This window comes from Heloderma suspectum, chromosome 12 (assembly GCF_057233095.1).
Source record: "Heloderma suspectum isolate Gila_16-S chromosome 12, 16-S_ref, whole genome shotgun sequence".
In the NCBI taxonomy this organism is placed as follows: Eukaryota; Metazoa; Chordata; class Lepidosauria; order Squamata; family Helodermatidae; genus Heloderma; species Heloderma suspectum.
Genome location: NC_139469.1, coordinates 584,583 through 609,960, shown reverse-complemented (window position 1 = coordinate 609,960; position 25,378 = coordinate 584,583). Strand labels below are relative to the sequence as shown.

General features: G+C 53.1%; 2 protein-coding genes across 5 annotated transcripts in view; one reads left to right on the top strand and one right to left on the bottom strand.

The window, feature by feature from the left end:
• FAM234A (family with sequence similarity 234 member A) overlaps nt 1-4,289 on the bottom strand; it is an 11,828-nt gene extending 7,539 nt beyond the window's left edge. Inside the window, exons 1-5 of the mRNA XM_084817911.1 lie at nt 4,229-4,289; nt 3,472-3,763; nt 2,277-2,408; nt 1,986-2,165; nt 31-161 (exon numbers count right to left, since the gene is read on the bottom strand). Of these exons, the coding sequence (XP_084674037.1) occupies nt 31-161; nt 1,986-2,165; nt 2,277-2,408; nt 3,472-3,730 (702 nt within the window). The 5' untranslated portion in view covers nt 3,731-3,763; nt 4,229-4,289. The remainder of the gene's footprint in view (nt 1-30; nt 162-1,985; nt 2,166-2,276; nt 2,409-3,471; nt 3,764-4,228) is intronic.
• On the top strand, nt 3,749-25,378 carry TRAP1 (TNF receptor associated protein 1). Of its 4 annotated transcripts, XM_084817906.1 has the most exons (17): nt 3,751-4,636; nt 4,789-4,871; nt 15,356-15,496; nt 17,033-17,104; nt 17,603-17,763; nt 18,826-18,935; nt 19,928-20,001; nt 20,844-20,999; nt 21,197-21,317; nt 21,402-21,471; nt 22,128-22,275; nt 22,373-22,558; nt 22,858-22,996; nt 23,321-23,406; nt 23,976-24,121; nt 24,244-24,316; nt 24,681-25,378. In XM_084817906.1, exons 1-17 carry the CDS (start codon nt 3,862-3,864, stop codon nt 24,780-24,782), a joined length of 2,643 nt encoding a protein of 880 aa, XP_084674032.1. In that variant the 5' UTR covers nt 3,751-3,861; the 3' UTR covers nt 24,783-25,378. The 4 variants fall into 4 exon arrangements, with proteins under 4 accessions (XP_084674034.1, XP_084674036.1, XP_084674033.1 ...); XM_084817908.1 differs by lacking the exon at nt 22,373-22,558 and having other exon boundaries at nt 3,749-4,636; XM_084817907.1 differs by lacking the exon at nt 15,356-15,496 and having other exon boundaries at nt 3,750-4,636.

Sequence of the window (25,378 nt, the reverse complement as noted above, 5' to 3'; positions counted from 1 at the left end):
ATGGCTGCCCTGGGGCTCCAGCTGCCTCACCTCCTCTCCCACGGCGGTGAAGACCAAGAGGTCAGACACACCATCCCCACTGACGTCTGGGACCTTCAAGAGGGGACTCAGCACCGTGGAATTAGCTCCAAAGTTAGCCACCTTCTGCCACAGAGTCTGGCCTGAGAAGCAAGCAGAGGAGGCAATGCCGAGTTAGAAAAAGCGGGGGGGGGGGGGAGGAGACCACCTGAGCACAGAACCCAGTCCCAGCATCCTCTGGGCCTTTGCTGTGACCACCAGCTCACCCGGCTTTGTTCTGCTGCTCGCTTTACTTTGGTTTTGTGTGCAGTCTGTTTTCACCCCCTGCTGCTGGTTTTATCTGGGGTGGGGGTGTGGGGTTAACAATGTGTCACTGTTTTTTTTTTTATTGTTGTGTATTTTATGTTTTTAATTTACCTGTATGATGCCCAGAGAGCTCTCGTTACTGGGCAGTCAAGAAGTGTAATAAATAAACAAACCCGGCCTCTCTCCCCAACCCCTGCTTTTTGTTCTGGAGACTAAATATTTGCCTGGGCCAGTCACTCAGAGCTACAAAAAGGCAGCACCTCAAAGGTTCTCTCTGTTTGGGCATAAACATGGATTGGACCGAAATGGGCAAGGCTCCAATCCTACGATGTCAGAAGTGGAGCTCCTGGAATTAGGCTCAAAGGGCCCAGCTGCTGCCATCGAGTCCCCTCCCCACTCCCGTCCCTCTTCCAGATGTTTGCTCCATGCAGCTGTGTCCAGCAGAGCACAACTTCTCCAGGAGCCCCACTTCCAGGCAGGCTGCCAGGTCAGGGGACACCCTTGGTGCCTGCCTGCCACATGGATGAGGTTGGGCGTACCCAACTGTGGCCAGTGCTACCATAACTGATGCCAGCCCTTGTGTTCTATGAGGGACGTGGAAATGCTGCAGCAGCGCTTCTGAACAAACAGGAGGAGGAGGCCTGAGGTCTGCCCCATCATCCTTGCAGACTAGGATGTACTGGCAGACAATGCTCTGGGGGCAGCTTGAATTTACTTATTCTGCAAACTCTAACCCCTTCAGCTTGTCACGGGGAGGGACAAACAGAGACCATTTGGCTCCTGAGGGAGACGCCTCCAGCCCCGCACCTCTTTGCAACCAGAAGGACAAGAAAACTTGCTGCTATATAGAATTGAGAACTGGAATTGTCATTTACAGGAAACCAAGAGCTGTTCCCACAACCACATCCACCACTTGCCCCGCGCTTGTGCAGGACCCCTGCTCTGCCTGTGAGGTACCTGTGCCCCTTCCCATCCCTGCAAGGGCATCATACGATGCCACAAGGGGAGCTCTCTGGGAGCATGGAGTGCTAATAATGACGACCCCTTCCTCGGGGGGGTGAGGGCTCATCTCCGTTTGCCATAGTACCAAGGTGCAATAGCCCCATAACCCCAAGTATGGCTTGACAGTGCTGAAGGCTGAACGGCAGCTACAGAAAGACTGCCCTGAGTGCTCTTCAGAGAGGAGACTTTCCGGCTCATCTTGTGTGATGGCAAACATGCAAAACGTCAAGGTTGTACATGCTGCTGTGTGTCCTAGGAGGCCTCTGGGCTGGATGACTCCCCGCGACATGCAGCACACGCCTAGGCGGCAGCTCACTGTCCATCTGAGCAGAAATGAACACCTTCCTCATAGATGCTGCTTGGAGCAAAGCCGGAGTTCTACTGACGTAGCACAACCCACATGCCGCACACAATGGCCATTCAGTGTTCGCAATGATAGCGAGTGTGCCTTGTCACTCCACGAGAACAGCCCTCCGTAAAACCTCTGCTCTGATCAATAACCGACCTCTGCTTCCAGGTCCCTTGCCAGGAATTGTGTCTGCCTATGTTTCTGGAACCCCACCCCCTGCCCCCCCGAGGCTTGGGCTGGGAGTCTACAGCCCTAGAAGTCTGATGGCTGGATCCCACCACAGCCCCACAGAGATGCCAGCAGAGCCTACCTGTCTCCAAGTCAAGCGCAGCTAGGAAGTCTGGCTTCCCTATAATAAGGCAGGCTGGGGAGTGTTCTTGTTCAATCGAGCAGTCCATCAAGAGGAGGTCTTCAGCCACAGGCCTCTGCCAGAGGGTACTGCCGTTCGTGCCTGAATGAGCTGCCACAAAGGCACAGGGGGAGGCAAAGCCTGGAGAAAGAGGAGGAGGGAAGATCAGCACACCCAGCACCAATGCTGCTTTCTCCCCCGCCCCTGATGAACCTCCTTGAGTCTCAGACCCTCCCCAACCCCAACCCTTACCGGCACTGGAGCAAGAGCTGTTCTTGCTGCTGCTGCTGTTGAGACCGCTGGCGGCAGCTGCTTTGAAAGCAAAGAGGACATCTTGCACTCTGTCCTTGTCCACATCCCCCACGGCCAGGAACCCGTAAGCGGCTGCAATGGGATCAGAACAGATGCTGGAGTGGGTGTTTCAGGGGGACCCATGGAGCACTTGCACCCCAGTGAGGCACTAAGGCAGGGGTCCCCAACCTCTCTGGATATTTCAGAATTTCAGAAACTGCTGTGGGCACCAACACAAAATGCCTAATCACTGCATCACCACGTTGGTGTCTACCTGTTGTGTCTATGGATCTTAGGCTGTGTCTTACTCAGCAAAAACTTTTGCTTCGTGTCTATTGGTCACTGAAACACCTGTTTAATTCAGCTAATTGCTGGTGGCGCAATACTGCTAATGCTACTAATTCTTCTTTGAAATATATGTTTTGGTAATGTCTGGTAGTTGCTTCTTCGGGGGTTGAGGTTATTACACAGATAAATTTTGTACTGAAACAGTCTTTAATATTCACGGATGGGCATGTTCTTTTACTTTACCTGCTTTGTGGAGATTAACGAATGGTCAGCATAAATGAACGTATGAAGAGCCCTGCTGGATCAGATGAAGGGTCCATCCAGTCCAGCATTCCGTCCACACAGCAGCCGACCAGGAAACCGCAAGCAGGACAGGAGTGCAACAGCCCTCCCCCCCCCCCCCCCCGCCGTTTGCCACCAACTGGTGTACACAGGCATAGCACCTCCAGTACTGGGGTACCGGGATTCTCTGCCCCCTTCCGACACCATTGGAACACTGTCTAAAAGTCATTACAACGCTGGGAAGACAAACACTCCCCTCCTGTAATGCAACAGACTGAGGACCTTACAATGCTTTCAACATTTGAACGGGTGGAATATAGACGCCACCTTCAAATGGATACTTATTTGGATATTTGGTCAGCTTTTGCTGAAGCCTACGCATAATTGCTACAACGCTGTATGCATTTCATACAAATCCATGTAAGTATATTAAACAAAGGAAAAAATAAAAACATTTGCGGGTGTCCCCGAGCACCACACTGGGGAGCCCTTTGCAGCCGCTACTGGAGGTGCCTGCGGAGGCGGCGCCGGGGAGCCCTGTGCCAAGGAGCCACCAGAGCCCTCTCTGCAGGGCCCACAAACTGACCTGCATTGTCATGGGTTCTGTGCCACGTCCTTTGGGAAACGGGCCTCACGGGGCACGGGGTGATGAAAGAGAAGGCGAACACCGCCACCAGGCACAGGAAGAGCGAGAGGAAAAAGGCCGCCGTGCGCCACCGGGAGAGCCGGCCAGGCTTCCGCAAGGCCCCGGCCGCCCCCTCGGCGCAGCTGGCTGGGCCCTCGCTCGCTCGGCACTCCTCCTCCTTGAGCGGGCGGATCTCGGCCTCCGACTCTCGGCTCTCCATCCCGGCCTAGCCCTCCGGAAGGGCGCTCGGCTCCTGCCCCACACAAGAAACGCCCCGCTGAGACGGCTGAGGGCCTCCCGCCCACACAGGCCGGGCCGCGGCCCGGGGGGAGCCTGCGCGCAGGGCCTGCGATGGGCCGGAGCCCCGCGGCAGCCGCGGCTCGGCGCGCGCCGCCCCGACCCCGGGCAGCCCGGCCATTCAGGGCAGCTCAGGAGCGCGGCACGGCGGCGGGGCTTTCCGCGAGCCGCCGGAGGGCTTCGGCGGCCGCGCGGCGCGGCACAGACGGGGAGCGCGCGAGCGCCGCTCCGCCAGCGCGCTCCCGAGCAGCCGCAGGCGCCGCCGGCTGCCCGCGCGGCGCTCGGGCCCGGGAGGGCCGGGCCGGGCCGGGCCGGGGCGTCCGCGGGCCCGGCGCAGAGGCCGCCCCTGCGGCCAGTCAGGCCGGCGCGCGCCGCGGGGGCATCTCGGCGCCCCCGCCTTTGCGGCGCCCCCCCGGCTTACCGCCGCCGCCGCCGCCGCCGCGCCGGGCTGCGCGGGCGGCGGGCGCATGCGCGCTCGCCCTGGCTGGCGCCGCCGCGCGCCGGAAGCAGCCGCCAGGCCCCGGCGCGGCGATGGGGCGGCTCGAGCTGCTGCGGCTGCTGGCGCGCGGCGGGCGCCGCCGCCTCCTCCTCCTCCGCCCCCCCGCGCGCGGGCTCGGGGGGCGGAGGGGAGCCGCCGCCCTGCCCCGAGCGCCCCCCTCCTCCTCCCTCCCCGCCCTGGCCGCAGGGCCGAGGGCGCCGCTGCTGAGCTGGGCCTCCGGGCGCCGGTGCGGCGCGCGGGCCGCCCAGAGCCGCGGCGGCGGCGAGGCGGCGGCGGGGGCCGCGCCGCCGCCGCTGCACAGGCTGGTCAGCCACCCCGAGAGCGTCCCAGGTGAGCGGGCCGGGCCTCCCCTCCCCCCTCCCCCCCCCGACGGGCAGAGTCGGCCCCGTCCCCGGGTGTGGGAGGGGGCGGGGGCTTGCGGCGGCGGCCCGGCGAAAGGCCCAGCACCCCACCGCCGCGTCCTCCTCCTGGTGCTCTTGCAGGTTCCGCCTCCACACACGAGTTCCAGGCCGAGACTCGGAAGCTGCTGGACGTCGTGGCCCGATCCCTCTACTCGGAAAAGGAGGTAGGCAGGCGCCGTGTTCGGCCCAAGGGCTCCGTGGCCTGGACCCTGAAGGGCTCTGCTGCCGCCCGCAGATGGGCGGCCACCTCGATGGATGAGTTGCTACATTTATATCCCGCTTTTTCTTCCAAGGAGCCAGCGTGGTGTAGTGGCGAGAGTGCTGGACTGGGAGCCGGGAGATCCGGGTTCTAGTCCCCACTCGGCCATGGAAGCTCCCTGGGTGACTTTGGGCCAGTCACAGACTCTCAGCCCAACCCACCTCACAGGGCTGTTGTTGTGAGGATAAAACGAAGAGGAGGAGGAGAATGTAAGCCGCCTTGGGTTCCTTGCAAGAGGAAAAATGGCGGGGTATAAATGCAATAAATAATAAATAAGGAGCCCAAGCCAGTATTAGTCTCCTCTTCCTTCTCTCCATTTTATACTCACAATGAGCCCGTGAAGTGGGTTAGGTTGACAATCAGTGACTGGGCCAAAGTCTCCCAGTGAACTTCATGGCCAAGAATCTGCATCTCCCAAGTCCTAATCCCACACTCTAACCACTACACCACACTGGCTGTCCATGTTGCAGCCCTGGGCAGCCTCTGACACTGACCTGCCTCTTGGCTCCCAGTGCCAATGGTGTGAGGGCAGCGCTGCCCCCAGTGGTACATTTGGAAGTGCAGCTGCTGATCACAACAACCCCCAGAGACATGGCCTCCAAGGAGGGTCCAGCTGCCTCTTGGCCCATCTAATTCTGAATTGGTCTTAATTGCAAGGCCAAGCCCCCCCCCCCATACTTTGCTTTACAAGAAGGATAGCTCGCAGTAGATTGGTACAGGGAAAGCCCATTTACCCTCAGCTGCTCTGAGCATTACAGCCAAGCTCAGAGGGCAACAGGGAAGTAGATGGTGTTATCACCCCTGCTAGTCAGGAAGCCCTGGCACTTTGACCCTGTGAGCCCTGGCACCAGCACATCGCTGGCTGCGCCCTGCCTGTGATGTGTTTGGGGAGCTTCCACATGTTGGAGCCAAGTGGGCTGTAGCGTGCCCCAAACACTCAAAAAGGTTCCCAAGGAAGGTAACAAATTGAAGAGCTTGAAGAAAGTTGCAAGAGCTGGAGCCGAAGGTTAATAAAAACATTTATTATCAATGAATAAATATGACACAAGTGGATTACAGTAGGAATGGAACGGAATTGGAACGTCCTATTTTGCTTAATCAACAGACTGCTGTTTTGGCGTCTGTATCGGACATTTCAATGGATCTTCGGTTACGCCTTATTCAGCAAAAGCTCTGGTTTCAGGTCTATTGGTCACCACAATGTCTTTTTAGTAAAGGCTTGTCAAATTCGGCTAATTGTTGGAGGTGTGATGCAGTCAATGCTTCTGTTATTCGTATGTTTTGGAAATGCCCAATGGCCACCTCCTTTTGGGAGGGAGTTAGTGTATGGATAAATGTTGTACTGGAAAGCTCTTTAATATTTACTGATGTAAAAGTTCTTTTAAATTGCTTACCTGCTTCTTGGAACGTAACACATGGTCAGCATAGATTTTTCACGCCCTTTTGGTTGCTTAAAGACTGATACTATGATATTGGAAGGATAAAAGCTCACTGCCTATAATGCAATGGACTGAAGACTTAACAACACTAGCAACATTTGAAAGAGTGGTATATAGGCGTAACTTCCAAATATGCAGATATTTGATCTGCTTTCACTGAAGATTATGTGTAACCTTCCCCCTCCTTTTTTCTCGAATATTGTAATGTTAGAAACAGGATTTTGAACATGTTGTCGTATTTTTATTTCATTCTTCTCTTTTTAGGTTTTGTATTGTTTTCAGTTTGTTTTGTTTTGTAAAAATTCACAATAAAAGATTTTTAAAAAGAATTGGAGGCCGTGGTGAAGCTTTGAGTAAAGATGGGGGAAGCAGGGTGCTGGCACTACAAGAGTCCTCCTCTAAAAGGCAGCGGGGCTGTCCTATAACTGTGGGGAGAGCAAGAAGCAGAGAGAGGGCTGAATTTCCAGCTCAGCAAAAGAGTTACGCCGGCTGTTTGCTAAGAAAGGTGGAGAATCCTCACCTGTCAGACTGCTGGCAATCTGCAGGCCTACACATCACTTCCTGAGTACCTTTTGTTTTCTTTGGTCTTTGATATGATGTCCTTGTGGAAGGAGGAAGCAGAAATAAAGCCACATGTCTTTTCCTTACTGCAAAACACCTGAAAGTGAAACATAATGCAGCTTGCAACTGCAACTGCCCATTTTTATGAGGATATGATACATTGTTGATTGTAGCTATTACTGTTAACTATGGAATGCCTAGAAAACCAGGCTCTGTTCTGCATTGAACTAACTGATAGGCTTACAGTTGTTTAGAAACCAAAGTATCAGAAACAAAACATAAAAGCAGAGAAGGCTAAAACAATTAGGCTAGCTGATAAACAGAAGTTTTAAGGTGCGCTTTGGGAAAAAGACAGTCAATTGAACAAATATTGCATGACTAAGGGCGCAAGATAGCATCACGGATGCAATGAATATGAACTTGAGCACGCTCCGGGAGAGAGCGCAGAACAGGAAGGCCTGGCGTGCTATGGTCCATGGGGTCACGAAGAGTCGGACACGACGGAACGACTGAACAAGGGCGCAATCCTATGGCTGCTACTCAGCGGCTAGACGGCCATAGGATAGGTTGGTTCCCAGGAACCAACCTCCACCCTCTCCCGCACTGCCTCCTAGGCAGCATGGATCAGCCTCACACTCTGCACTCATAAGAGCAGCAAAAACAGAGCGTTCCTGGGGGCAGAGCGGGAGGAAGTGCCTTTCCAATGCTTCCTATGTGTCGTCCCGGCCTCCCCCCCCCATTCGACTTCCAGCGAATGCAGGGTGGCTGAAGCGCAGAGAGAAGATCCCTTTCCTTCTGCTCCTGCCCTGCATTGGATAGGTGGTCGCCCCCAAGTTCAGAGGTGGCCGCCTAACCCAATAGGCTTGTGCCCTTAGAGGTCCACAGACAAGGAGGAAAGTGCCGAGATGCATTACAGAGGAAAAGTACAGAATTGAAGCAACAGGGAGCCAGAAGAATGCAAAGGCCAAGGAAGAGAATGCAGCAAGATCTGAGGTGGAGAACAAGCAGGAGGTAAAGAACAAAGACTTGGATTTGTAACAGAAAAGGAAAAGGAGAAATCAAAAGCAGAGAAAAGTGGTCATACTTGAGGAGCAGAATGCAAAGTGAAAAACAAGAGCTCTACAAGTTGGACCTAGGAAAGGCCTACTAAAGGAGCTGATCAATTAGCCAATTGGGAAAAAGGAGAATGTGGAGGTCCTTGGGTGCGTACAGCCTGCCATTGTGTGACGATTCTGTTTAGTTCCATGCCGGCATCAGCAGAGGGATAGAGCAGGATACCCCTGACTGCCCTCACTTCCCCCTAGAACTGTGCACAGGACAAGCAAAGCAGCAGTTTTTTCGGAACTCCTTCCTATATTGGACTGGGGTGATGGGACAGTGAGGTGTGGTTATGCCAACACATGTGGGTCTATGAGGGTCTTCTGCCAGGGGCTGTTGAGTCTACTCATACTTAGGCACCAACTGCCTAAGGATCCTATCTTACTTTGGAACTTTTCACATGTGCTATCGAAGAGCCTCATTGCCCCCCACCCCAGGAGTGGGATGAGATACTGCCCCATAGTTTGAGAATCATTTGCAGGAGTGAACATGTCATAGAATCATAGAATAGTGGGGTTGGAAGGGGCCTACCTTTGTAGGCCCTTTGTTACTTGGCCTTTTTTCCACTTCCTATATGGGTCCTTTTTTGTTTTCAGGTCATCTCTTAGCTTTTTGTGAAGCCACACGGGCTTCTTCTGTTGTCTTCCACCTTTTCTTCTTGTTGGAATGGTTTGTAATTGTGCCTCGAGAATTTCCTTTTTTAAAAGCTCCCACCCATCTTGGACTCCTTTTCATGTTAGCGTCGCTTGCCATGGGACCTTACTGATCATTGTTCTTACAGAATCATAGAATAGTAGGGTTGGAAGGGGCCTACAAGGCCATCGAGTCCAACCCCCTGCCCAATGCAGGAATCCAAGTCAGAGCATCCCCGACAGATGGCTGTCCAGCCTCGCCTTGAATGCCTCCAGTGTGGGAGAGCCCACCACCTCCCCAGGTCATTGGTTCCATTGTCGTATTGCTCTAACAGTTAGGAAGTTTTTCCTGATGTTCAGCTGGAATCTGGCTTCCTGCAACTTGAGCCCATTATTCCGTGTCCTGCACTCTGGGATGATCAAGAAGAGATCCTGGCCTTCTTCTCTGTGACAACCTTTCAAGTACTTGAAGAGTGCTATCATATCTCCCCTCAGTCTTCTCTTCTCAAGGCTAAACATGCCCAGTTCTTTCAGTCTCTCTTCATAGGGCTTTGTTTCCAGTCCTCTGATCATCTTTGTTGCCCTCCTCTGAACCCTCTCCAGTTTGTCTGCATCCTTCTTCAAGTGTGGTGCCCAGAACTGGACACAGTACTCCAGATGAGGCCTAACTGCAGAGTAGAGGGGAACGAGTACTTCCCGGGATTTGGAAGCCATGCTTCTATTAATGCAGCCCAAAAGAGCATTGGCCTTTTTTGCAGCCACATCACATTGTTGGCTCATATTCAGCTTGTGATCGACAACAATTCCAAGATCCTTCTCGCTTGTAGTGTTGTTGAGCCGTGTATCCCCCATCTTGTAACTGTGCATTTGGTTTCTTTGTCCTAGGTGCAGAACTGGGCATTTGTCCCTATTAAATGTCATTCTGTTGTTTTCTGCCCAGCGCTCCAGTCTATCCAGATCACTTTGAATTTTGTTTCTGTCTTCCAAAGTATTAGGTATCCTGCCCAATTTTGTGTCATCTGCAAATTTGATCAGCATTCCCTGCACCTCCTCCTCCAAGTCATTAATAAAAATGTTGAAGAGCACTGGGCCCAGGACTGAGCCCTGCGGTACCCCACTCGTTACCTCTCCCCAGTTGGAGAAGGTCCCATTGGTAAGCACTCTTTGAGTCCGATTCTGTAGCCAACTGTGGATCCACCGGATCGTTGTTTCATCTAGCCCACTTTGAGCTAGTTTGCTCATCAGGATATCATGGGGCACTTTGTCGAAAGCTTTGCTGAAGTCGAGCTATATGATGTCTACAGCATTCCCACGGTCCACAAGGGAGGTGACTTGATCAAAAAATGAGATCAGATTTGTCTGGCAGGACTTGTTTTTGACAAATCCATGTTGGCTTCGAGTAATCACGGCATTGTTGTCAAGGTGCTTCCAGATGGATTGCTTTATGATCTGCTCCAGAATTTTCCGAGGGGTTGATGTCAGACTGACTGGTCTGTAGTTCCCAGGTTCCTCCTTTTTACCCTTTTTGAAGATAGGGACAACATTAGCCCTCCTCCAGTCATCTGGCACTTCCCCCGTCCTCCAGGATTTCTCAAAGAGAATAGACAGCGGTTCTGAGAATTCTTCTGCCAGTTCCTTTATTACTCTAGGATGCAGTTCATCTGGCCCTGGGTTTTATTAAAATCAGCTTTCCTAAAATCCAGGGTACGCGTTTGACTATACTCGGCTTTTGCCTCCCTTAGAACCAAGAACTCAAGTACAACATGGTCGCTTTCCCCCAGAGTTCCTGTAACTGCTACTTCATCCACTAAGTCATCTCTGTTGGTTAGGATCAAGTCAAGGATAGCCGATCCTCTGGTTCCTTCGTTTACTTTCTGTAGGGGGAAGTTATCCGCCACGCAAGTCAGGAATTTCCTGGAGGGGCCATGTTTTGCAGAATTTGTTTCCCAACACATATCGGGGAAATTGAAGGCCCCCATTACTACTACATCATGCTTCCTTAAAACATTGGCTATTTGCTTTTCAAAAGTTTCATCCTCGTCTTCTCCTTTATTGGGTGGCCGGTAGTAGACTCCGACCATCAGGTTCCTTTTATTCTTTGCTCCATTTATAGATTCATAGATTCATAGAATAGTAGGGTTGGAAGGGGCCTACAAGGCCATCGAGTCCAACCCCCTGCTCAATGCAGGAATCCAAGTCAGAGCATCCCTGACAAATGGCTGTCCAGCCTCGTCTTGAAGGCCTCCAGTGTGGGAGAGCCCACTACCTCCCCAGGTAATTGGTTCCATTGTCGTATTGCTCTGACACTCAGGAAGTTTTTCCTGATGTTCAGCCGGAATCTGGCTTCCTGTAACTTGAGCCCATTATTCCGTGTCCTGCACTCTGGGATGATCAAGAAGAGATCCTGGCCTTCTTCTCTGTGACAACCTTTCAAGTACTTGAAGAGTGCTATCATATCTCCCCTCAGTCTTCTCTTCTCAAGGCTAAACATGCCCAGTTCTTTCAGTCTCTCTTCATAGGGCTTTGTTTCCAGTCCCCTGATCATCTTTGTTGCCCTCCTCTGAACCCTCTCCAGTTTGTCTGCATCCTTCTTAAAGTGTGGTGCCCAGAACTGGACACAGTACTCCAGATGAGGCCTCACCAGTGCTGAGTAGAGGGGAACTAGTACTTCCCGGGATTTGGAAGCGATGCTTCTATGAATGCAGCCCAAAATAGCATTTGACTTTTTTACAGCCACATCACACTGTTGGCTCATATTCAGCTTGTGATCGACAACAATTCCAAGATCCTTCTCACTTGTATTGTGGTTGAGCCATGTATCCCCCATCTTGTAACTGTGCATTTGGTTTCTTTTTCCTAGGTGCAGAACTTGGCATTTGTCCCTATTAAATGTCATTCTGTTGTTTTCTGCCCAGCGCTCTAGTCTATCCAGATCACTTTGAATTTTGTTTCTGTCTTCCAAAGTATTAGCTATCCCTCCCAATTTTGTGTCATCTGCAAATTTGATCAGCATTCCCTGCACCTCCTCCTCCAAGTCATTAATAAAAATGTTGAAGAGCCCAGGACCGAGCCCTGCGGTACCCCACTCGTTACCTCTCCCCAGTTGGAGAAGGTCCCATTGAGAAGCACTCTTTGAGTCCAATTCTGTAGCCAACTGTGGATCCATCGGATCGTTGTTTCATCTAGCCCACTTTGAGCTAGTTTGCTCATCAGGAGATCATGGGGCACTTTGTCGAAAGCTTTGCTAAAGTCGAGCTATATGATGTCTACAGCATTCCCACGGTCCACAAGGGAGGTGACTTGATCCAAAAATGAGATCAGATTTGTCTGGCAGGACTTGTTTTTGACAAATCCATGTTGGCTTCGAGTAATCACGGCATTGTTGTCAAGGTGCTTCGAGATGGATTGCTTTATGATCTGCTCCAGAATTTTCCGAGGGGTTGATGTCAGACTGACTGGTCTGTAGTTCCCAGGTTCCTCCTTTTTACCCTTTTTGAAGATAGGGACAACATTAGCCCTCCTCCAGTCATCTGGCACTTCCCCATGATTTCAGGAAGATAATAGACAGTGGTTCTGAGAGTTCTTCTGCCAGTTCCTTTATTACTCTAGGGTGCAATGCCCTGGAACTGGACATTTCCTTTTTTAAAAGCTCCCACCCATTCTTGTTAGCATCGCTTGCCATGGGACCTTACTGATCATTGTTCTGAGTTTATGAAAATCAGCTTTCCTAAAATCTAGGGTACGCATTTGACTACACTCGGCTTTTGCTTCCCTTAGAACCAAGAACTCAAGTACAACATGGTCGCTTTCCCCCAGAGTTCCTGTAACTGCTACTTGATCCACTAAGTCATCTCTGTTGGTTAGGATCAAGTCAAGGATAGCCGATCCTCTAGTTCCTTCCTCTACTTTCTGTAGGAGGAAGTTATCTGCCACACAAGTCAGGAATTTCCTGGAGGGGCCATGTTTTGCAGAATTTGTCTCTCAACAAATATCGGGGAAATTGAAGGCCCCCATTACTACTACATCATGTTTCCTTAAAACATTGGCTATTTGCTTTTCAAAAGTTTCATCCTTGTCTTCTCCTTGATTGGGTGGCCGGTAGTAGACTCCGACCACCAGGTTCCTTTTATTCTTTGCTCCATTTATTTCAACCCAGATGCTCTCGATGGGGCTACCAAGCTCCTCCTCCTGTATTTCTGTGCAGAGATATGTATTTTTCACATACAGTACAACCCCGCCTCCCTTTCTGTTTCTCCTGTTCTTTGTGAACAAGTTATATCCTTCAATTGCTGTATTCCATTCATGCGAGTCTTCCCACCAAGTCTCAGTTATACCTATCAAATCACAATTTCCCTCCTGTATTATGAGTTCAAGTTCGTTCTGTTTGTTTCCCATACTCTGGGCATTAGCATATAGACACTGAAGACCATGTGCTTCATAGTCTGTCTTTCTTCCTACATGTGTCTGAAGACTATGATTGGGCGCTATTAGAGCTGTTGTCTCCATTGCAGTGCATGCGCCTATGTCCATAATCACCCCCAACTTTACATCTCCCTTCCCCGTAGGATTCAGTTTAAAGCCCTCCTGATGAAGATCTTCATGCTGTGGCCAAACACATTCTTCCCATCCTTTGTGAGGTGCAACCCGTCCCTGGTCAACAGCCCATCTTCCAGGAAGTGGAGCCTGTGGTCCCAGAATCCAAATCTCTCTCGTCGGCACCACCTTCGTAGCCAGTCATTCACCCAGAGTATTTTTCGTTCCCTTTCTATCCCTCTTCTAACTACTGGAAGGATGGATGAGAAAACTATCTGGGCCCCAAAGTTCTTGAGTTTCCTTCCCAAAGCTTCAAAGTCTGACGTGATCTCTTCGTAGCTCCGTTTGGCGGTATCATTTGTTCCCACATGGATGAGAAGAAAGGGATACCTGTCAGTGGGCTTTATGAGTGCAGGCAACCTTTCAGGCACGTCTCTAATTTGTCCTCCTGGGAGACAACATACCTGGCGAGTCCACGGGTCTTCATAGAATCATAGAATAGTAGGGTTGGAAGGGGCCTACAAGGCCATCGAGTCCAACCCCCTGCTCAATGCAGGAATCCAAGTCAGAGCATCCCTGACAAATGGCTGTCCAGCCTCGTCTTGAAGGCCTCCAGTGTGGGAGAGCCCACCACCTCCCCAGGTAATTGGTTCCATTGCCGTATTGCTCTGACACTCAGGAAGTTTTTCCTGATGTTCAGCCGGAATCTGGCTTCCTGTAACTTGAGCCCATTATTCCGTGTCCTGCACTCTGGGATGATCAAGAAGAGATCCTGGCCTTCTTCTCTGTGACAACCTTTCAAGTACTTGAAGAGTGCTATCATATCTCCCCTCAGTCTTCTCTTCTCAAGGCTAAACATGCCCAGTTCTTTCAGTCTCTCTTCATAGGGCTTTGTTTCCAGTCCCCTGATCATCTTTGTTGCCCTCCTTTGAACCCTCTCCAGCTTGTCTGCATCCTTCTTAAAGTGTGGTGCCCAGAACTGGACACAGTACTCCAGATGAGGCCTAACCAGTGCTGAGTAGAGGGGAACTAGTACTTCCCGGGATTTGGAAGCGATGCTTCTATTAATGCAGCCCAAAATAGCATTTGCCTTTTTTGCAGCCACATCACATTGTTGGCTCATATTCAGCTTGTGATCGACGACAATTCCAAGATCCTTCTCGCTCGTAGTGTGGTTGAGCCACGTATCCCCCATCTTGTAACTGTGCATTTGGCTTCGCGACATACTTGGGTCTCGATCCCACACAGCAAGGAGTCTCCCACTACTACCACTCTTCTCTTCTTCTTGTTGTAGGTCTGGGTTTCATCGCCTCTGTTTGTCTGACCTTCAGCCTCTTGCTCGCTCTCATGCAGGTTCCCCTGTGATTCTTCCTCTGCATGCTGTCCTCCAGTCTCATCCGCAAGTACCTGGAATCAGTTCCGCAGCTCCACTGCTTCCACTGGTGCAGAGTGGCGTCTAGTTCTTCTTCTCCTAACTGTCACCCTTTTCCAAGGAGTATCCTCCACTCCATTTTTCTTCACCTCAGCATTTCCCACTTCTGCCTCATCTTGCTCTTGCTCTTCCAGCTTCTGGTCTTCCCTTTGCTGCTGTAGTTCCACCATTCTGTCCAAGAACGCTTCGTGTTCTCTTATTCCCTGGAGGGTCGACAGTCGCTGCTCCAGTCCACTTACATTTTCTTCCAGCAGCGTGATCAACTTGCACTTGTTGCAGGTGTAGGCCATTTTGTTCTCAGGCAAGAAAACAAACATTGCACACACCTTGCAGGTCACCACCACTGGAGAGTCTTGTCCTTCCATAGCCTCTCTTCCCTTTTTGTGTCTAGACTTGTGATTGTTCTAGACTAGCCTGTGCCTGCTCCTCTACTTGGTAGAGGTTAAAAGCAGAGTCCCGCTGGTGTGGAAGTGTGTGTTACAAGACAAATAATTAAAAAAAGGTTAGTTAAAAAAGAAAAAAAATGTTAGGGGCCTCCCCCTTGACCTCCCCTGGCCAACTCCTGTTTGCTCCCCCTGGTCGCTCACTGTTGGGGAACTTGCTTGCTTCTGTAGTCCCTGGACCAGCTGGAGCAGCTTGCTCTGGTCTGCTCAGCTGGGAGGCAGGAAACAGGAAACATGTCCTCTTCCTGCAGGTGTTTATTCGGGAACTGATCTCCAACGGCAGTGATGCTCTAGAAAAACGGCGCCATAAATTGATGTCTGAGGGGAAGGACCTGCCAGAACTGGAGATTCATCTCGAGACAGACTCCAAGGAGGGAACTCTCACTATCCAGGTATTGCAGCAGGAAGACAGGTCTCATAGGGCTTTGCGGCCACCTTCTGCCAGGCTTCCCCTGACTGAAAGACATCTGCTTTTCTTCCTGCTCCTTGACCAGGCTTGCCAGAGCCCCTAGGCTGGAAAGCATTTGCTGCCTTCATGGAGCATCTCCTTGCCTGGAAGCGTCTCAAGGAACAGGGACCATCTTGGCTCTGGCAGCAGTATCCCAGCTGTCAGGCAGAAATCTTCAGGGTCCACCTTCTACAGCTCTTGCTGCTCCTGGGTGTTCTGTGGCAATGTGCATCATTTGGAGGCCCTCCATGAGGGCTGGCTAAACCCAAAATTTGCTCAGCAGGTGCAGTGCGTTTGGCAGTGCTGCTGCCTTGTCTCCCAAACTCAGCCCTGCCACTTCTGCTGCAGTACGTCGGCCTTTACTGTACGGACTAGGACTGAGGAGCTTTTGCGGCCAGTACCAGAAGTCAGGGGTTTGGGTAGTTTTTTCTTCTTTGTTCCAGCTAGGTGCATCTTACATGGCTTGGGTTGTTGGTCTTCAGAATAGTCTTTCCTTGCAATCTCACACGGCAGCCGCCCAGGTGGCAAAGCTCGAGGTGCCCCCTTCTTTCTTGCCATGTCCTTTCCCCTCTGCTGCTGTGTTCTTGGGGCGGCCCTTTTCTTAGCAAAGCTGCCTGTTCCCTCATCTTAGTGTAAGGCTGCTAGGCAGGGAAGTTGCAAGCCAGAGATGGCAAGGATGGGCCGGAGAGCTCCCTTTGTGCCCAGACAGGTCCCACTCCAGCGGTTTGCACCCAGTGGCTTTTCCCCTTCCTTCCACTTGTGATCTGGTAGCTGCAGGGTAGCTGCTGCCCCTCGAAGGAATGGAGTGACTTTTGGGCATTGATGAATTCATTGCAGTCATACCCAGTATTTCAGCAAAGGGGCATAAGAGTGGTGATTTAGCCTTGCAGTAGCCATATGTGAAAGCCTACACTGAGGTGGGGGGTTGGCTTTAAAGGGATTAGACATGGGGGAGGAGAAGGCTATCAGTGGCTGCTAGGGCTTTATATTGCTTTCCAGTATCAGAGGCAGTCTGCCTCTGTGTACCAGTTGCTGGGGAACTCGAGCAACTGGTATACTATTGTGCTTATGTTCTGCTTGTGGGCTTCCCAGTGGGGCAACTGGATGGCTGCTGTGGGAAATGGGATGCTGGACGAGATGGGCCCTTTGGGTCTGATCCAGCCTCAGGGCTCTTCTTATGTTGTTATGTTTTTACTGATGAGCATCATGGCTGAGGAGGGGATCTGACCTTGGCTTTTCCCCTAAGCCCTCAGCATTATCCTACATGTGCCTCTGGGTGCAAAGACATCCTCAGAATGGGACCTTTCACAAACAAACTTTAAGCTGTCACTTCAACTTGTTCTTGTCCCTGAATGTGCAAATGATGAGGAGATATCTGAGAAGGAGCATCTCCCTTCCCACTTCTCACCCACTCCCAAATAGTGTGTGTGTCTGTGTCCTGGACATGAAAGGGGCTCCTTTGCCTTTCTGTTCTTTGCAGGATACAGGCATTGGCATGACCCGGGAGGAGCTTCTGTCTGAACTTGGTACAATAGCTCGGTCTGGCTCCAAGGTAAGGGGGTGGGGTGGCCATTGGGAGTTGGGGCCCTGCTCCTGCTGTGGCTTCGCTTGCCCTTTTTATGCAGGAGGGGAATTTCGGCTGTTACGAGGACAGCCACGTGCTTCCGACACTCCCTTGGCCCACCTTGGATCGGCTGGGCAGAGCCTTGGTCACACTGGTGGTGCCAGGTAGAAATCATTTTTAAAGTGCTGCTGTTTTTAGTCTTGTAATTGGATTGTTTTGTATGTTTCTAAAACAATGTGTTGTGTTCTTTAAACTGAGCTTCGTGAGCTGCCTTGGGAGGGCTTTGTCCTGAGTGTTGGCATCTAAGGACCTCACATAAAAATGAATTGGGGAAGGGTGCCCTGGTGGCCTGCTGGGCCCTCTCTCTCCGGTTCAGCTCATCAGACCCTGGGTGTGCTGTCTAGCTAAGGCAAGCACGGCTGCCCGAGCCCTTGGACAGGCACCATCCAGGCAGCCTGACTGCAAGCGCGCATCTCTGTGTCACAGACCTTTCTGGATATGCTGCAGAGCCAGGCGGAGGCCAGCAGTAAGATTATTGGCCAATTTGGAGTAGGCTTTTACTCGTCCTTCATGGTGGCTGATCGGGTGGAAGTTTTCTCGCAGTCAGCAGAGCAAGGCAGCCTCGGATACTGCTGGTGCTCAGATGGGTAAGAGATGCAGTGTGCGCATGCCAGCGCAGCGGGAAGCACTCGAGGGCCCAGCGTGCTTGTGGAGACCCTCCTTAAACCAGACATGGTGGAGAAGCCTTGCTGCTGCCAAGCTCAGGGGCTCCTGCCCACTGGGCGTTCAGCTGCTTGAATGTAGGGCTCAGAATGTGTGCATGGGCAGAATGCAAATGCCCCTGCCGCCAAGCTGGTTTGCAGTTGAGTGGAAGTAAGTGGCGGCCTGTTCTCTGGAAGCTGCTTCTGAGCCTCTTGCCACATCTAGTTTTCAAGGAACGGAATGTGACGAGAATGCTACTTCCCAAAAGTGAGTGCTGGTCCTACCGCTTTTGCACTGGGGCAGGGCAAGATTTGTGCACGGGTTGGCCACAGTACTTCACCCTTTGCTGTGTGCTGGTCACAGGCATCTGTCACACTGCTGAGAAAGCCTGCTTGGGAGCCACTGGGCACGATCCTTTGCCTCCTCCTTTCTCAGGACAGCAGCCTGCACAGGGGCACTTAAAGCTGCACCTTCGCAGTCACGGGAGGCGGGGTGGGAAATGGCCTGCAGTGTGTCCTGATGGGCCACTGTGTGCTGGGGACCAGCTTGTGTGGAAGCGGAGCGTCGCTGAGAGTCTTGTGTGTTTTGGTTAGAAGGAATTGGCGCCGCTAATATCGGGGTAGGGGGAGCATTATATAGCGTTCTCGGTGTACGTGGCACTTTTCAAAGAATGAGAAGGCCCAGCTTGTGCCCAGCCTTGCTTGGTTGCCACATTCTTATAGTCAATTTGCTGATTTCTTTTTAAAGGCAGCCACATAACTGCTTTTCTTGAAAGCTTAGTAAGCAAAGGGGCATACATTGTACACGCAACAAAGGAAGGAAGGAAAATGCCAGCTGCTTAAGCTCAGCATGATGGTGCTGAATAAAGGCCTGCAGCACTTGGCACCCGTGGATGTTCTACTGGCTGTTGCTGTTTTACAGCTCGGGGCAGGACGGAGCTGTTGCCAGTGGGTGGGTGTTCCTTTTCTGGGGACATATGTTTCTGACAACTCCCCACCCCTCCCAAGTTCAGGGACATTTAAGATCTCGGAAGCCTCTGGAGTTCGAGCTGGGACCAAAATAGTTCTCCATCTCAAGGACGACTGCAAGGAGTTTGCCAGCGAAGAGCGTGTCAAAGGTGAGAAAGCAGGGCGGGCGGCTTGCCTGCGGCCCTGTCCCGATGTGTGCGCTGCACACGCCCACTCGGCGTTCCCTTGGATTCCCGGGGTGCTTCTGCGGCCTTCGCGCTTGGCTCGTGGGGAGGAGCACCACCTGCATTGCCTGCAGACAGCCCCAGGTTTAGTCCCTGCCACCTCTGGTGGAAGGACCAGGCCAGACCCTTTTCTGCCTGCGGCCCTGGAGACAGAGCCCCGTCGAATCGGAGGAGAAGGTGTCGGGCTAGGTCAGGGTGGAGAACGTCTTCGGCTCAGGGGCTGAATTCCACATCAGAGAAGCTCTCAGGGGCTGCAGGGGTGGGAGGGGCCAAAGGTACAAGAAGTGCCAGCGCTTTTGTCGCTTAAAGCTCTTGCTCCTTAAAGTTCTTCCCCCAGCAACTAAGCTTTAGGAGACACATGTGGTCAGTCCAACTTCTTAGAATGGGGGAAGAACTGCACAGAGGCTGGGAAACCACCAAGCGATTGGTTGGGGGAAGAGTGTAGAGACCGCTGGAGGGCCAGCTTTGGCCCCTAGGTGGAGGTTCTCCAGCCCTGGGCGAGGCAGGCAAATGGCGTGGCTCGGCGCCAGGCGCCTCCCCTGGACAACATGCTCCCAAGAGCTTCTGGCTCTGAAGGGGAGTGGGGAGCGGCTGTGGGGTGGTCTCGAAGCTTCCCAGTCCTCTTCAGCAGAGCATTTGTGGACAACTCCGCACCATCTCCTGTGGCAAAAGAGGACGAGCCAGCGGTGGGCTCTGGTTCCAGACCCATCACCCCACAGCCCATGCAGTCCCGCTCCCGTTCCTTCTGGGCCGTATGAGCTACCTGGTGGGCAGGTGCTGTTCCAGGTTCAGCTGCCCCCTCCCTGCTTGGCTGCTAATGCCACATTCCAGCTTGTGCTGCAGGTGAGTTTGGACCCCCCTTGGGCTCAGGGAGATCTGTTGACACAGCCGCTCAGTGTATCCTTTTCCTCCATCAGAGGTCATCACAAAGTATAGCAACTTCATCAGCTTTCCACTCTACCTAAATGGGCAGCGTGTCAACACTTTGCAGGTAAGACATGTGCTGGAAATGGGTCAGGCCCTGACTTGAACCACATGGCACTTGAGCATACAGAGGCCTTGCAGTCCTCCTCCAGCATCCTCAGGTAGCACCAGTTCAAATCTCGCCTCCCCTGTGGACTCACTAAGCACAGCCTTTTTCCTCTGCCAGAAGCTGACACTCCCCCTCTCCTGTGCAGTATGGGGCTGTTGGCTCTGACTTCCCATGTCGGTAAAGGTGGCAGAGAACACTTTTACCTTGGGAGTTTTCCCAGCTTGCAGCTGGGATAGGGATTTGTGCGAAGTTGGCTGCCTCCCCCACACACCCCAGCCTTGAGGGGGAACGAGGAGGCTGCTTCAGTCTGCAGAGGAGGAGGAGGATTCTGGGCCACTCTGCCTTTGCCTTCCTTGCCTTGCGGTGCACTTGCCCTGGCTGCTCTGGCGGAACCAACTGGCTGCTTCTCCCCATTCATGCAAACTTGCTGTTCTCCCCTCTGCTGGTGCTCAGTGGACACTTGTGGGCTGCCCTGATGACAGAAGCAGCCAGATTTTGGATCTGGGGGTGGTGGGATGTGATTTGGTTCCTGTCCTGCTTCTTGCTCTGGAAAGGGATTCCCCAAGGTGGCCCACTTAAAATGGGGCTGCTTCTCTAGTACTGCAGAAGCATCTCTTCCCTTTGCCCTAGGGTGGGTGGTCTTCTCACAGTCCACAGGCTCTGAGAGGGAAGAAAAGGTGCAGCCACAGGTTGGCCTCAGGTGGCACTGGGGTGATGGATGCGGTGACTCGCCATGACCCCTTGGAGTCGTCCTTCCTTGGCTGGGGCCTGAGCCTTGCCTGCTCCTTCTCCCTGCTCAGGCTCTCTGGATGATGGAGCCCAAGGACATTGGGGACTGGCAGCACAAGGAGTTCTACCACTTCGTTGCCCAGGCCTATGACGAGCCTCGCTACGTCCTCCATTACAAGACAGACGCGCCCCTCAATATCCGCAGCATCTTCTATGTGCCAGAGACGGTGAGTGAGGGGGGCAGATGGGTGGGCAGAGGGTTAGCATCTCCTTTGGGTGGTCCGGCATCTAAGACTGCTGGGGCAAGGAGGATCCGCCAAGGCAGCAAGCCCACCCCAGGAGGCTGGGTTGGGTTTCAGCACAGCAGCCCCCCATCCCCAGTCTCCATCTCAGAATTCTTCTGCTTTCTCTCTTGTACCTTCAGAAACCTTCCATGTTTGATGTCAGCCGTGAGCTGGGCTCTAACGTTGCCCTCTACAGTCGCAAGGTCCTGATCCTGACCAAAGCCACAGAGATCTTGCCCAAATGGCTGCGCTTCCTAAAAGGTAGCCAGGAGAGCTCTGATGCGGGAAGTGCCTGGGGTGGGCAGGATCACAGCCCGCCTCTCTGATGCCTCCCATTCCTTGCAGGGGTTGTGGACAGTGAGGACATCCCCTTGAATCTCAGCCGGGAGCTGCTTCAGGAGAGCACCCTGATCAGGTCAGAAAGCAGCCTGTCCCCAGTGCATCACGGAGTGGGGTGGGGGCAGAGCAGTAACCTGTTGCTGTCCTTGAAGTCAGAGCTCAGATGGGACACGTGATGCTCGCTGAGCTGATGGCCTCTAGGAAGCGGCCTTCTCCTGAGTCTGTCTAGCCCAGCATTGCCTGTTTTGACTGGTGGCAATGGCCCTGGGGGGGGGGGGGGGCAGGCAGAGAGCGGGCCTGCTGTATGCCTCCCGCTACCTCAGCATTTTAGCTGAGATACTGGGGATGGAGCCAGGAGCTCCTGTATAGAAAGCAGGGGCCTTGCCCCGGTGCACCACAGAGGCTGTGGTCATGGTGAGCAGGGGGGTTGGACTCGATGGCCTTGTAGGCCCCTTCCAACCGTACTATTCCATGATTCTATGGGTGAAACGCACTTGTGGGGCTTCTCATGTGGGGACTATGACTCCTGCTTTATTTTGATTGCTCATGTGGAAGCTTGGCATGCTTTTGGTGAAGGGCTTGGGGCAGAATCAACCCCCCACCTCCAGTCTGCCCCGTGTTGGCATTTCAGCTGGTCCTGTGCTCTCTTGCTCTGCCTGTGTTTGTCATTCCTGGCCTGTGCTTCACCTCTGGTGCTGCTCCTCCCTCTGGGTGTGGCTCTTTCTCTTGCAGGAAGCTCCGGGACGTCTTGCAGCAGAGGGTGATCAAGTTTTTCTTCGATCAAAGTAAGAGGGACCCTGAGAAATACACCAAGTTCTTTGAGGACTATGGGCTCTTCATGCGCGAGGGGATAGTCACGATTGCCGAGCAGGAGGTCAAGGTGCGCTTGCAGGGGGGCCTTGGCGACAGTTGTCCATGCCACGTTGCAGGCAGGCATGGCCCTTTTCCTTTGTGGCTCATGGGATATCCCCTCCCAGGAGGAGATAGCCAAGCTGCTGCGTTACGAGTCCTCTGCCCTGCCAGCCGGCCAGCTGACCAGCCTCCCAGAATATGCGAGCCGCATGCCAGCTGGCAGCAGGAACATCTATTACTTGTGTGCCCCCAATCGCCACCTGGCTGAGCACTCGCCTTACTATGAAGCTATGAAGAAGAAGGACGCTGAGGTGAGCTAGTGACCTGGCCAGAGGAGGGCGGGAGCACAGCACCCTGCCTGGCCAAACATGAGAAGTCTGCTTCCCAGCAACATAGCTTTGGGGGTTGGTCGCAGCAGCTGGTCCTGCTGTAGGCACCAAGCCCCCCCCCCCCCCTTTAAGGCAGGCCCTGCCTTGGGAAGCCTCGCCTTTGGCTGACACGGCCTGCTGAGCTGGGAAAGAGCTGAAGAGCGGTGTGTGTGAGAGAGGCCCCTTTTGCGTTGGTGCTGTTTCCGCACTGAGCTCCTCTCTTCTCCCCTTTGGGCTACTAGGTGCTGTTCTGCTATGAGCAGTTTGACGAACTGACTCTCCTGCACCTCCGGGAGTTTGACAAGAAGAAGCTGATGTCTGTGGAGACAGACATTGTTGTTGACCACTATAAGGAGGAGAAGTTTGAGGAGAGTCACCCAGGTAGATGCCTGAAGAGGAAGGAGGGCAGCTTGCAACTGGTTGAGTGGGCTTTGGCCAGAAACTGCTGCCTTGGGCTCTGGGGTGGGAAATGGATATAGAAGCCAGCAGGGAGGAGGCAACATGAATGGAGTTGGCTGTGAGCCTGGAGGAAATGGCCATGATCCCTGTGGAGCAACAGCTGCAGAAGGTGCTTGGCTGTTCCCTTTGAAGGGAAGGGACAGGCCTCTTAGCGAGGACGTGGTGGCTTTGTCAGGGCTCTCCATCTGCCTCTTCCTCCACCCCACCCCCTGATGACAGCACTGTCCCTCCAACCTCCCCCTGCAGCGGAAGAGTGTCTCAGTCCCCAGGACACAGAGGACCTCCTGGCCTGGATGAGGAATGCTCTTGGCTCTCACGTGGCCACGATCAAGGTGAGGGGGCAAGAGGTCTGGCCTTGCTGGGCCAATCTAGGGGGAGCATTCTGGTTCATTGCACAGTCTGTGGTGGCGGCAGCTGCTGCTGGGTTCAGTGCCCCAGAAGTGTTCCAAATGGGACTCCTCTTTTCTGTCCCTGCCCCTCCTGATGAGGCCAGCCAGCTGGCTTGGAGATCTTTCTGGGGGCTCCTTGCAGATGTGCCATTTGGTATCTCCAGGGCCTAGTCTCTCCTGGAGCTCTGAGTCCCCAGAGGTCTTGCATGTGTCCCTGCTCAACAGCCCCCCCCCCCCTTTCCAAATCTCTCTTGGCTCAAAGGCAAAGTGGCTGAACTGAGACTTGAGTGTTAACTATTGCATTTCTGGTGGTGATAGGAGAGCCCCCCCTCCCGCCACCTGGCGTGTCTTTTCCTACTCCTGGAAGAAGATCGTGTGAAGTGCTGAGAGCACGAAGGAGAGATGTGCAAAAGTCTCAGCAGCTGGGGGGTGCCAGAGGCAGGGACCCTCCCGCTAGCTCCGTGGGGTGCTGCGGGGGATTTGCCACAAGTTCCGTACTTCTTGTCCTGCAGGTGACTCCGCGTCTGGATACACATCCAGCCATGATCACAGTGCTGGAGATGGGTGCTGCTCGCCACTTCTTGCGCATGCAGCAGCTGGCCAAGACCAGTGAGGAGCGAGCCCAGATGCTGCAGCCCACATTGGAGATAAATACAGGGTACGAGGAGGGGGTAGGCTGGGCCAAGCCTAGGGGCCTGGCATGGTACCAGGCACTCCAAGGACAGAGGGCTGCTGGGGAGAAGAATCCTGCAGTTCCCTTGCTGCTTCTCTCTTCTGCAGGCACGCACTGATCAAGAAACTCAACCAGCTGCGCTCGAACCAGCCTGACCTGGCCCAAATGCTGCTTGACCAGGTGGGTTGTACCTGCCCCCTCCCCTGAACTAAGTGCTGACAGAAGCAGAGCTCTGAACAGCCTTGGCATGTTTTGCGTTGCTACTGCTGTTCATACATGCTTGTGGAGTGGTTGTTCAGGTGGTCACTGTCTCCATTTTACAAGAGAACTACTGAGTGGATGATGCTGAGAGATCTCTTTGCTACTGTTCTTCCTTTCCTTGGAGGAGAGCAGTAAATTGAGGCATCTCCCTGTGCTATCCATGGCCACACTGTGTTCCCCACTCCTGGCTGAGCCGTCTACCAGGATCCTGGCTCTGTCCTTTTGGCCCTATCCCCACATCAGCCACCTCTTGCTCTTGAACTGCTCCTTCCTTTACCTGCAGATCTATGACAATGCTATGATAGCGGCAGGCCTGAACGATGACCCCAGGCCAATGGTGAACCGGCTGAATAAGCTCCTCGCCAAAGCCCTGGAGAAGCAATGAGAGCCACGTCCTGTGTGGCCCTGACACCTTCTGAGCGTGATGTTCCGCACAGCTTGCCAGGGTACCATTTGTCTCCAAAGAGAGGGTTTGGTCTATGTGGCTGGCCTGGCTTTTCCAGTGTTTTGTGGAAGCAGCATGGCGGCTCAGTCAGCAAGTGGTCCTAAATCTGGCTTTTACCCTGTTGAAAACAACAAACAGAAGAGCCATGTGGAAATGTCTTATTTCATTTAATTTTAAAATATGCACAAGACCAGATTGCTCTGGGCGTCCCTATGCTGTCCGTGACTGGCTGTCAGGGTCTTCCTGAACTCTTCTGTGGGCTGTGCTCATTTTAGCAGGCCCCTCGGGCTGACAGTCTGTCTTGAGTAAAGTCTCCTTGCAGTCTTCGGATGCCTGTTTTGCCAGTGTGCCTGGTTCATGGATTCCTTCTATAGGGGTGGGGCAGGAGGTGAGCCTCCAGGCTGTTCCAGCCTTATGTGTTCTCACTGGAAAGCAAGTCTCCTTGGAATCAGTGGGACTTCTTTTTGTATGGGGAGAATACAGTCGTTATTTATTGATCAGATGTTCCCTTCTCTTAATAAAGTTTAGCTTGCAAA

Coding starts and splice junctions, on each gene's coding strand:
- TRAP1 (XM_084817906.1), top strand. CDS start 3,862: ATGGGCCGGAGCCCCGCGGCAGCCGCGGCTCGGCGCGCGCCGCCCCGA. Junction 21,318..21,401: donor ATGGCTGCGCTTCCTAAAAG/GTAGCCAGGAGA, acceptor CATTCCTTGCAG/GGGTTGTGGACAGTGAGGAC. Junction 22,276..22,372: donor TTGCCGAGCAGGAGGTCAAG/GTGCGCTTGCAG, acceptor ATCCCCTCCCAG/GAGGAGATAGCCAAGCTGCT.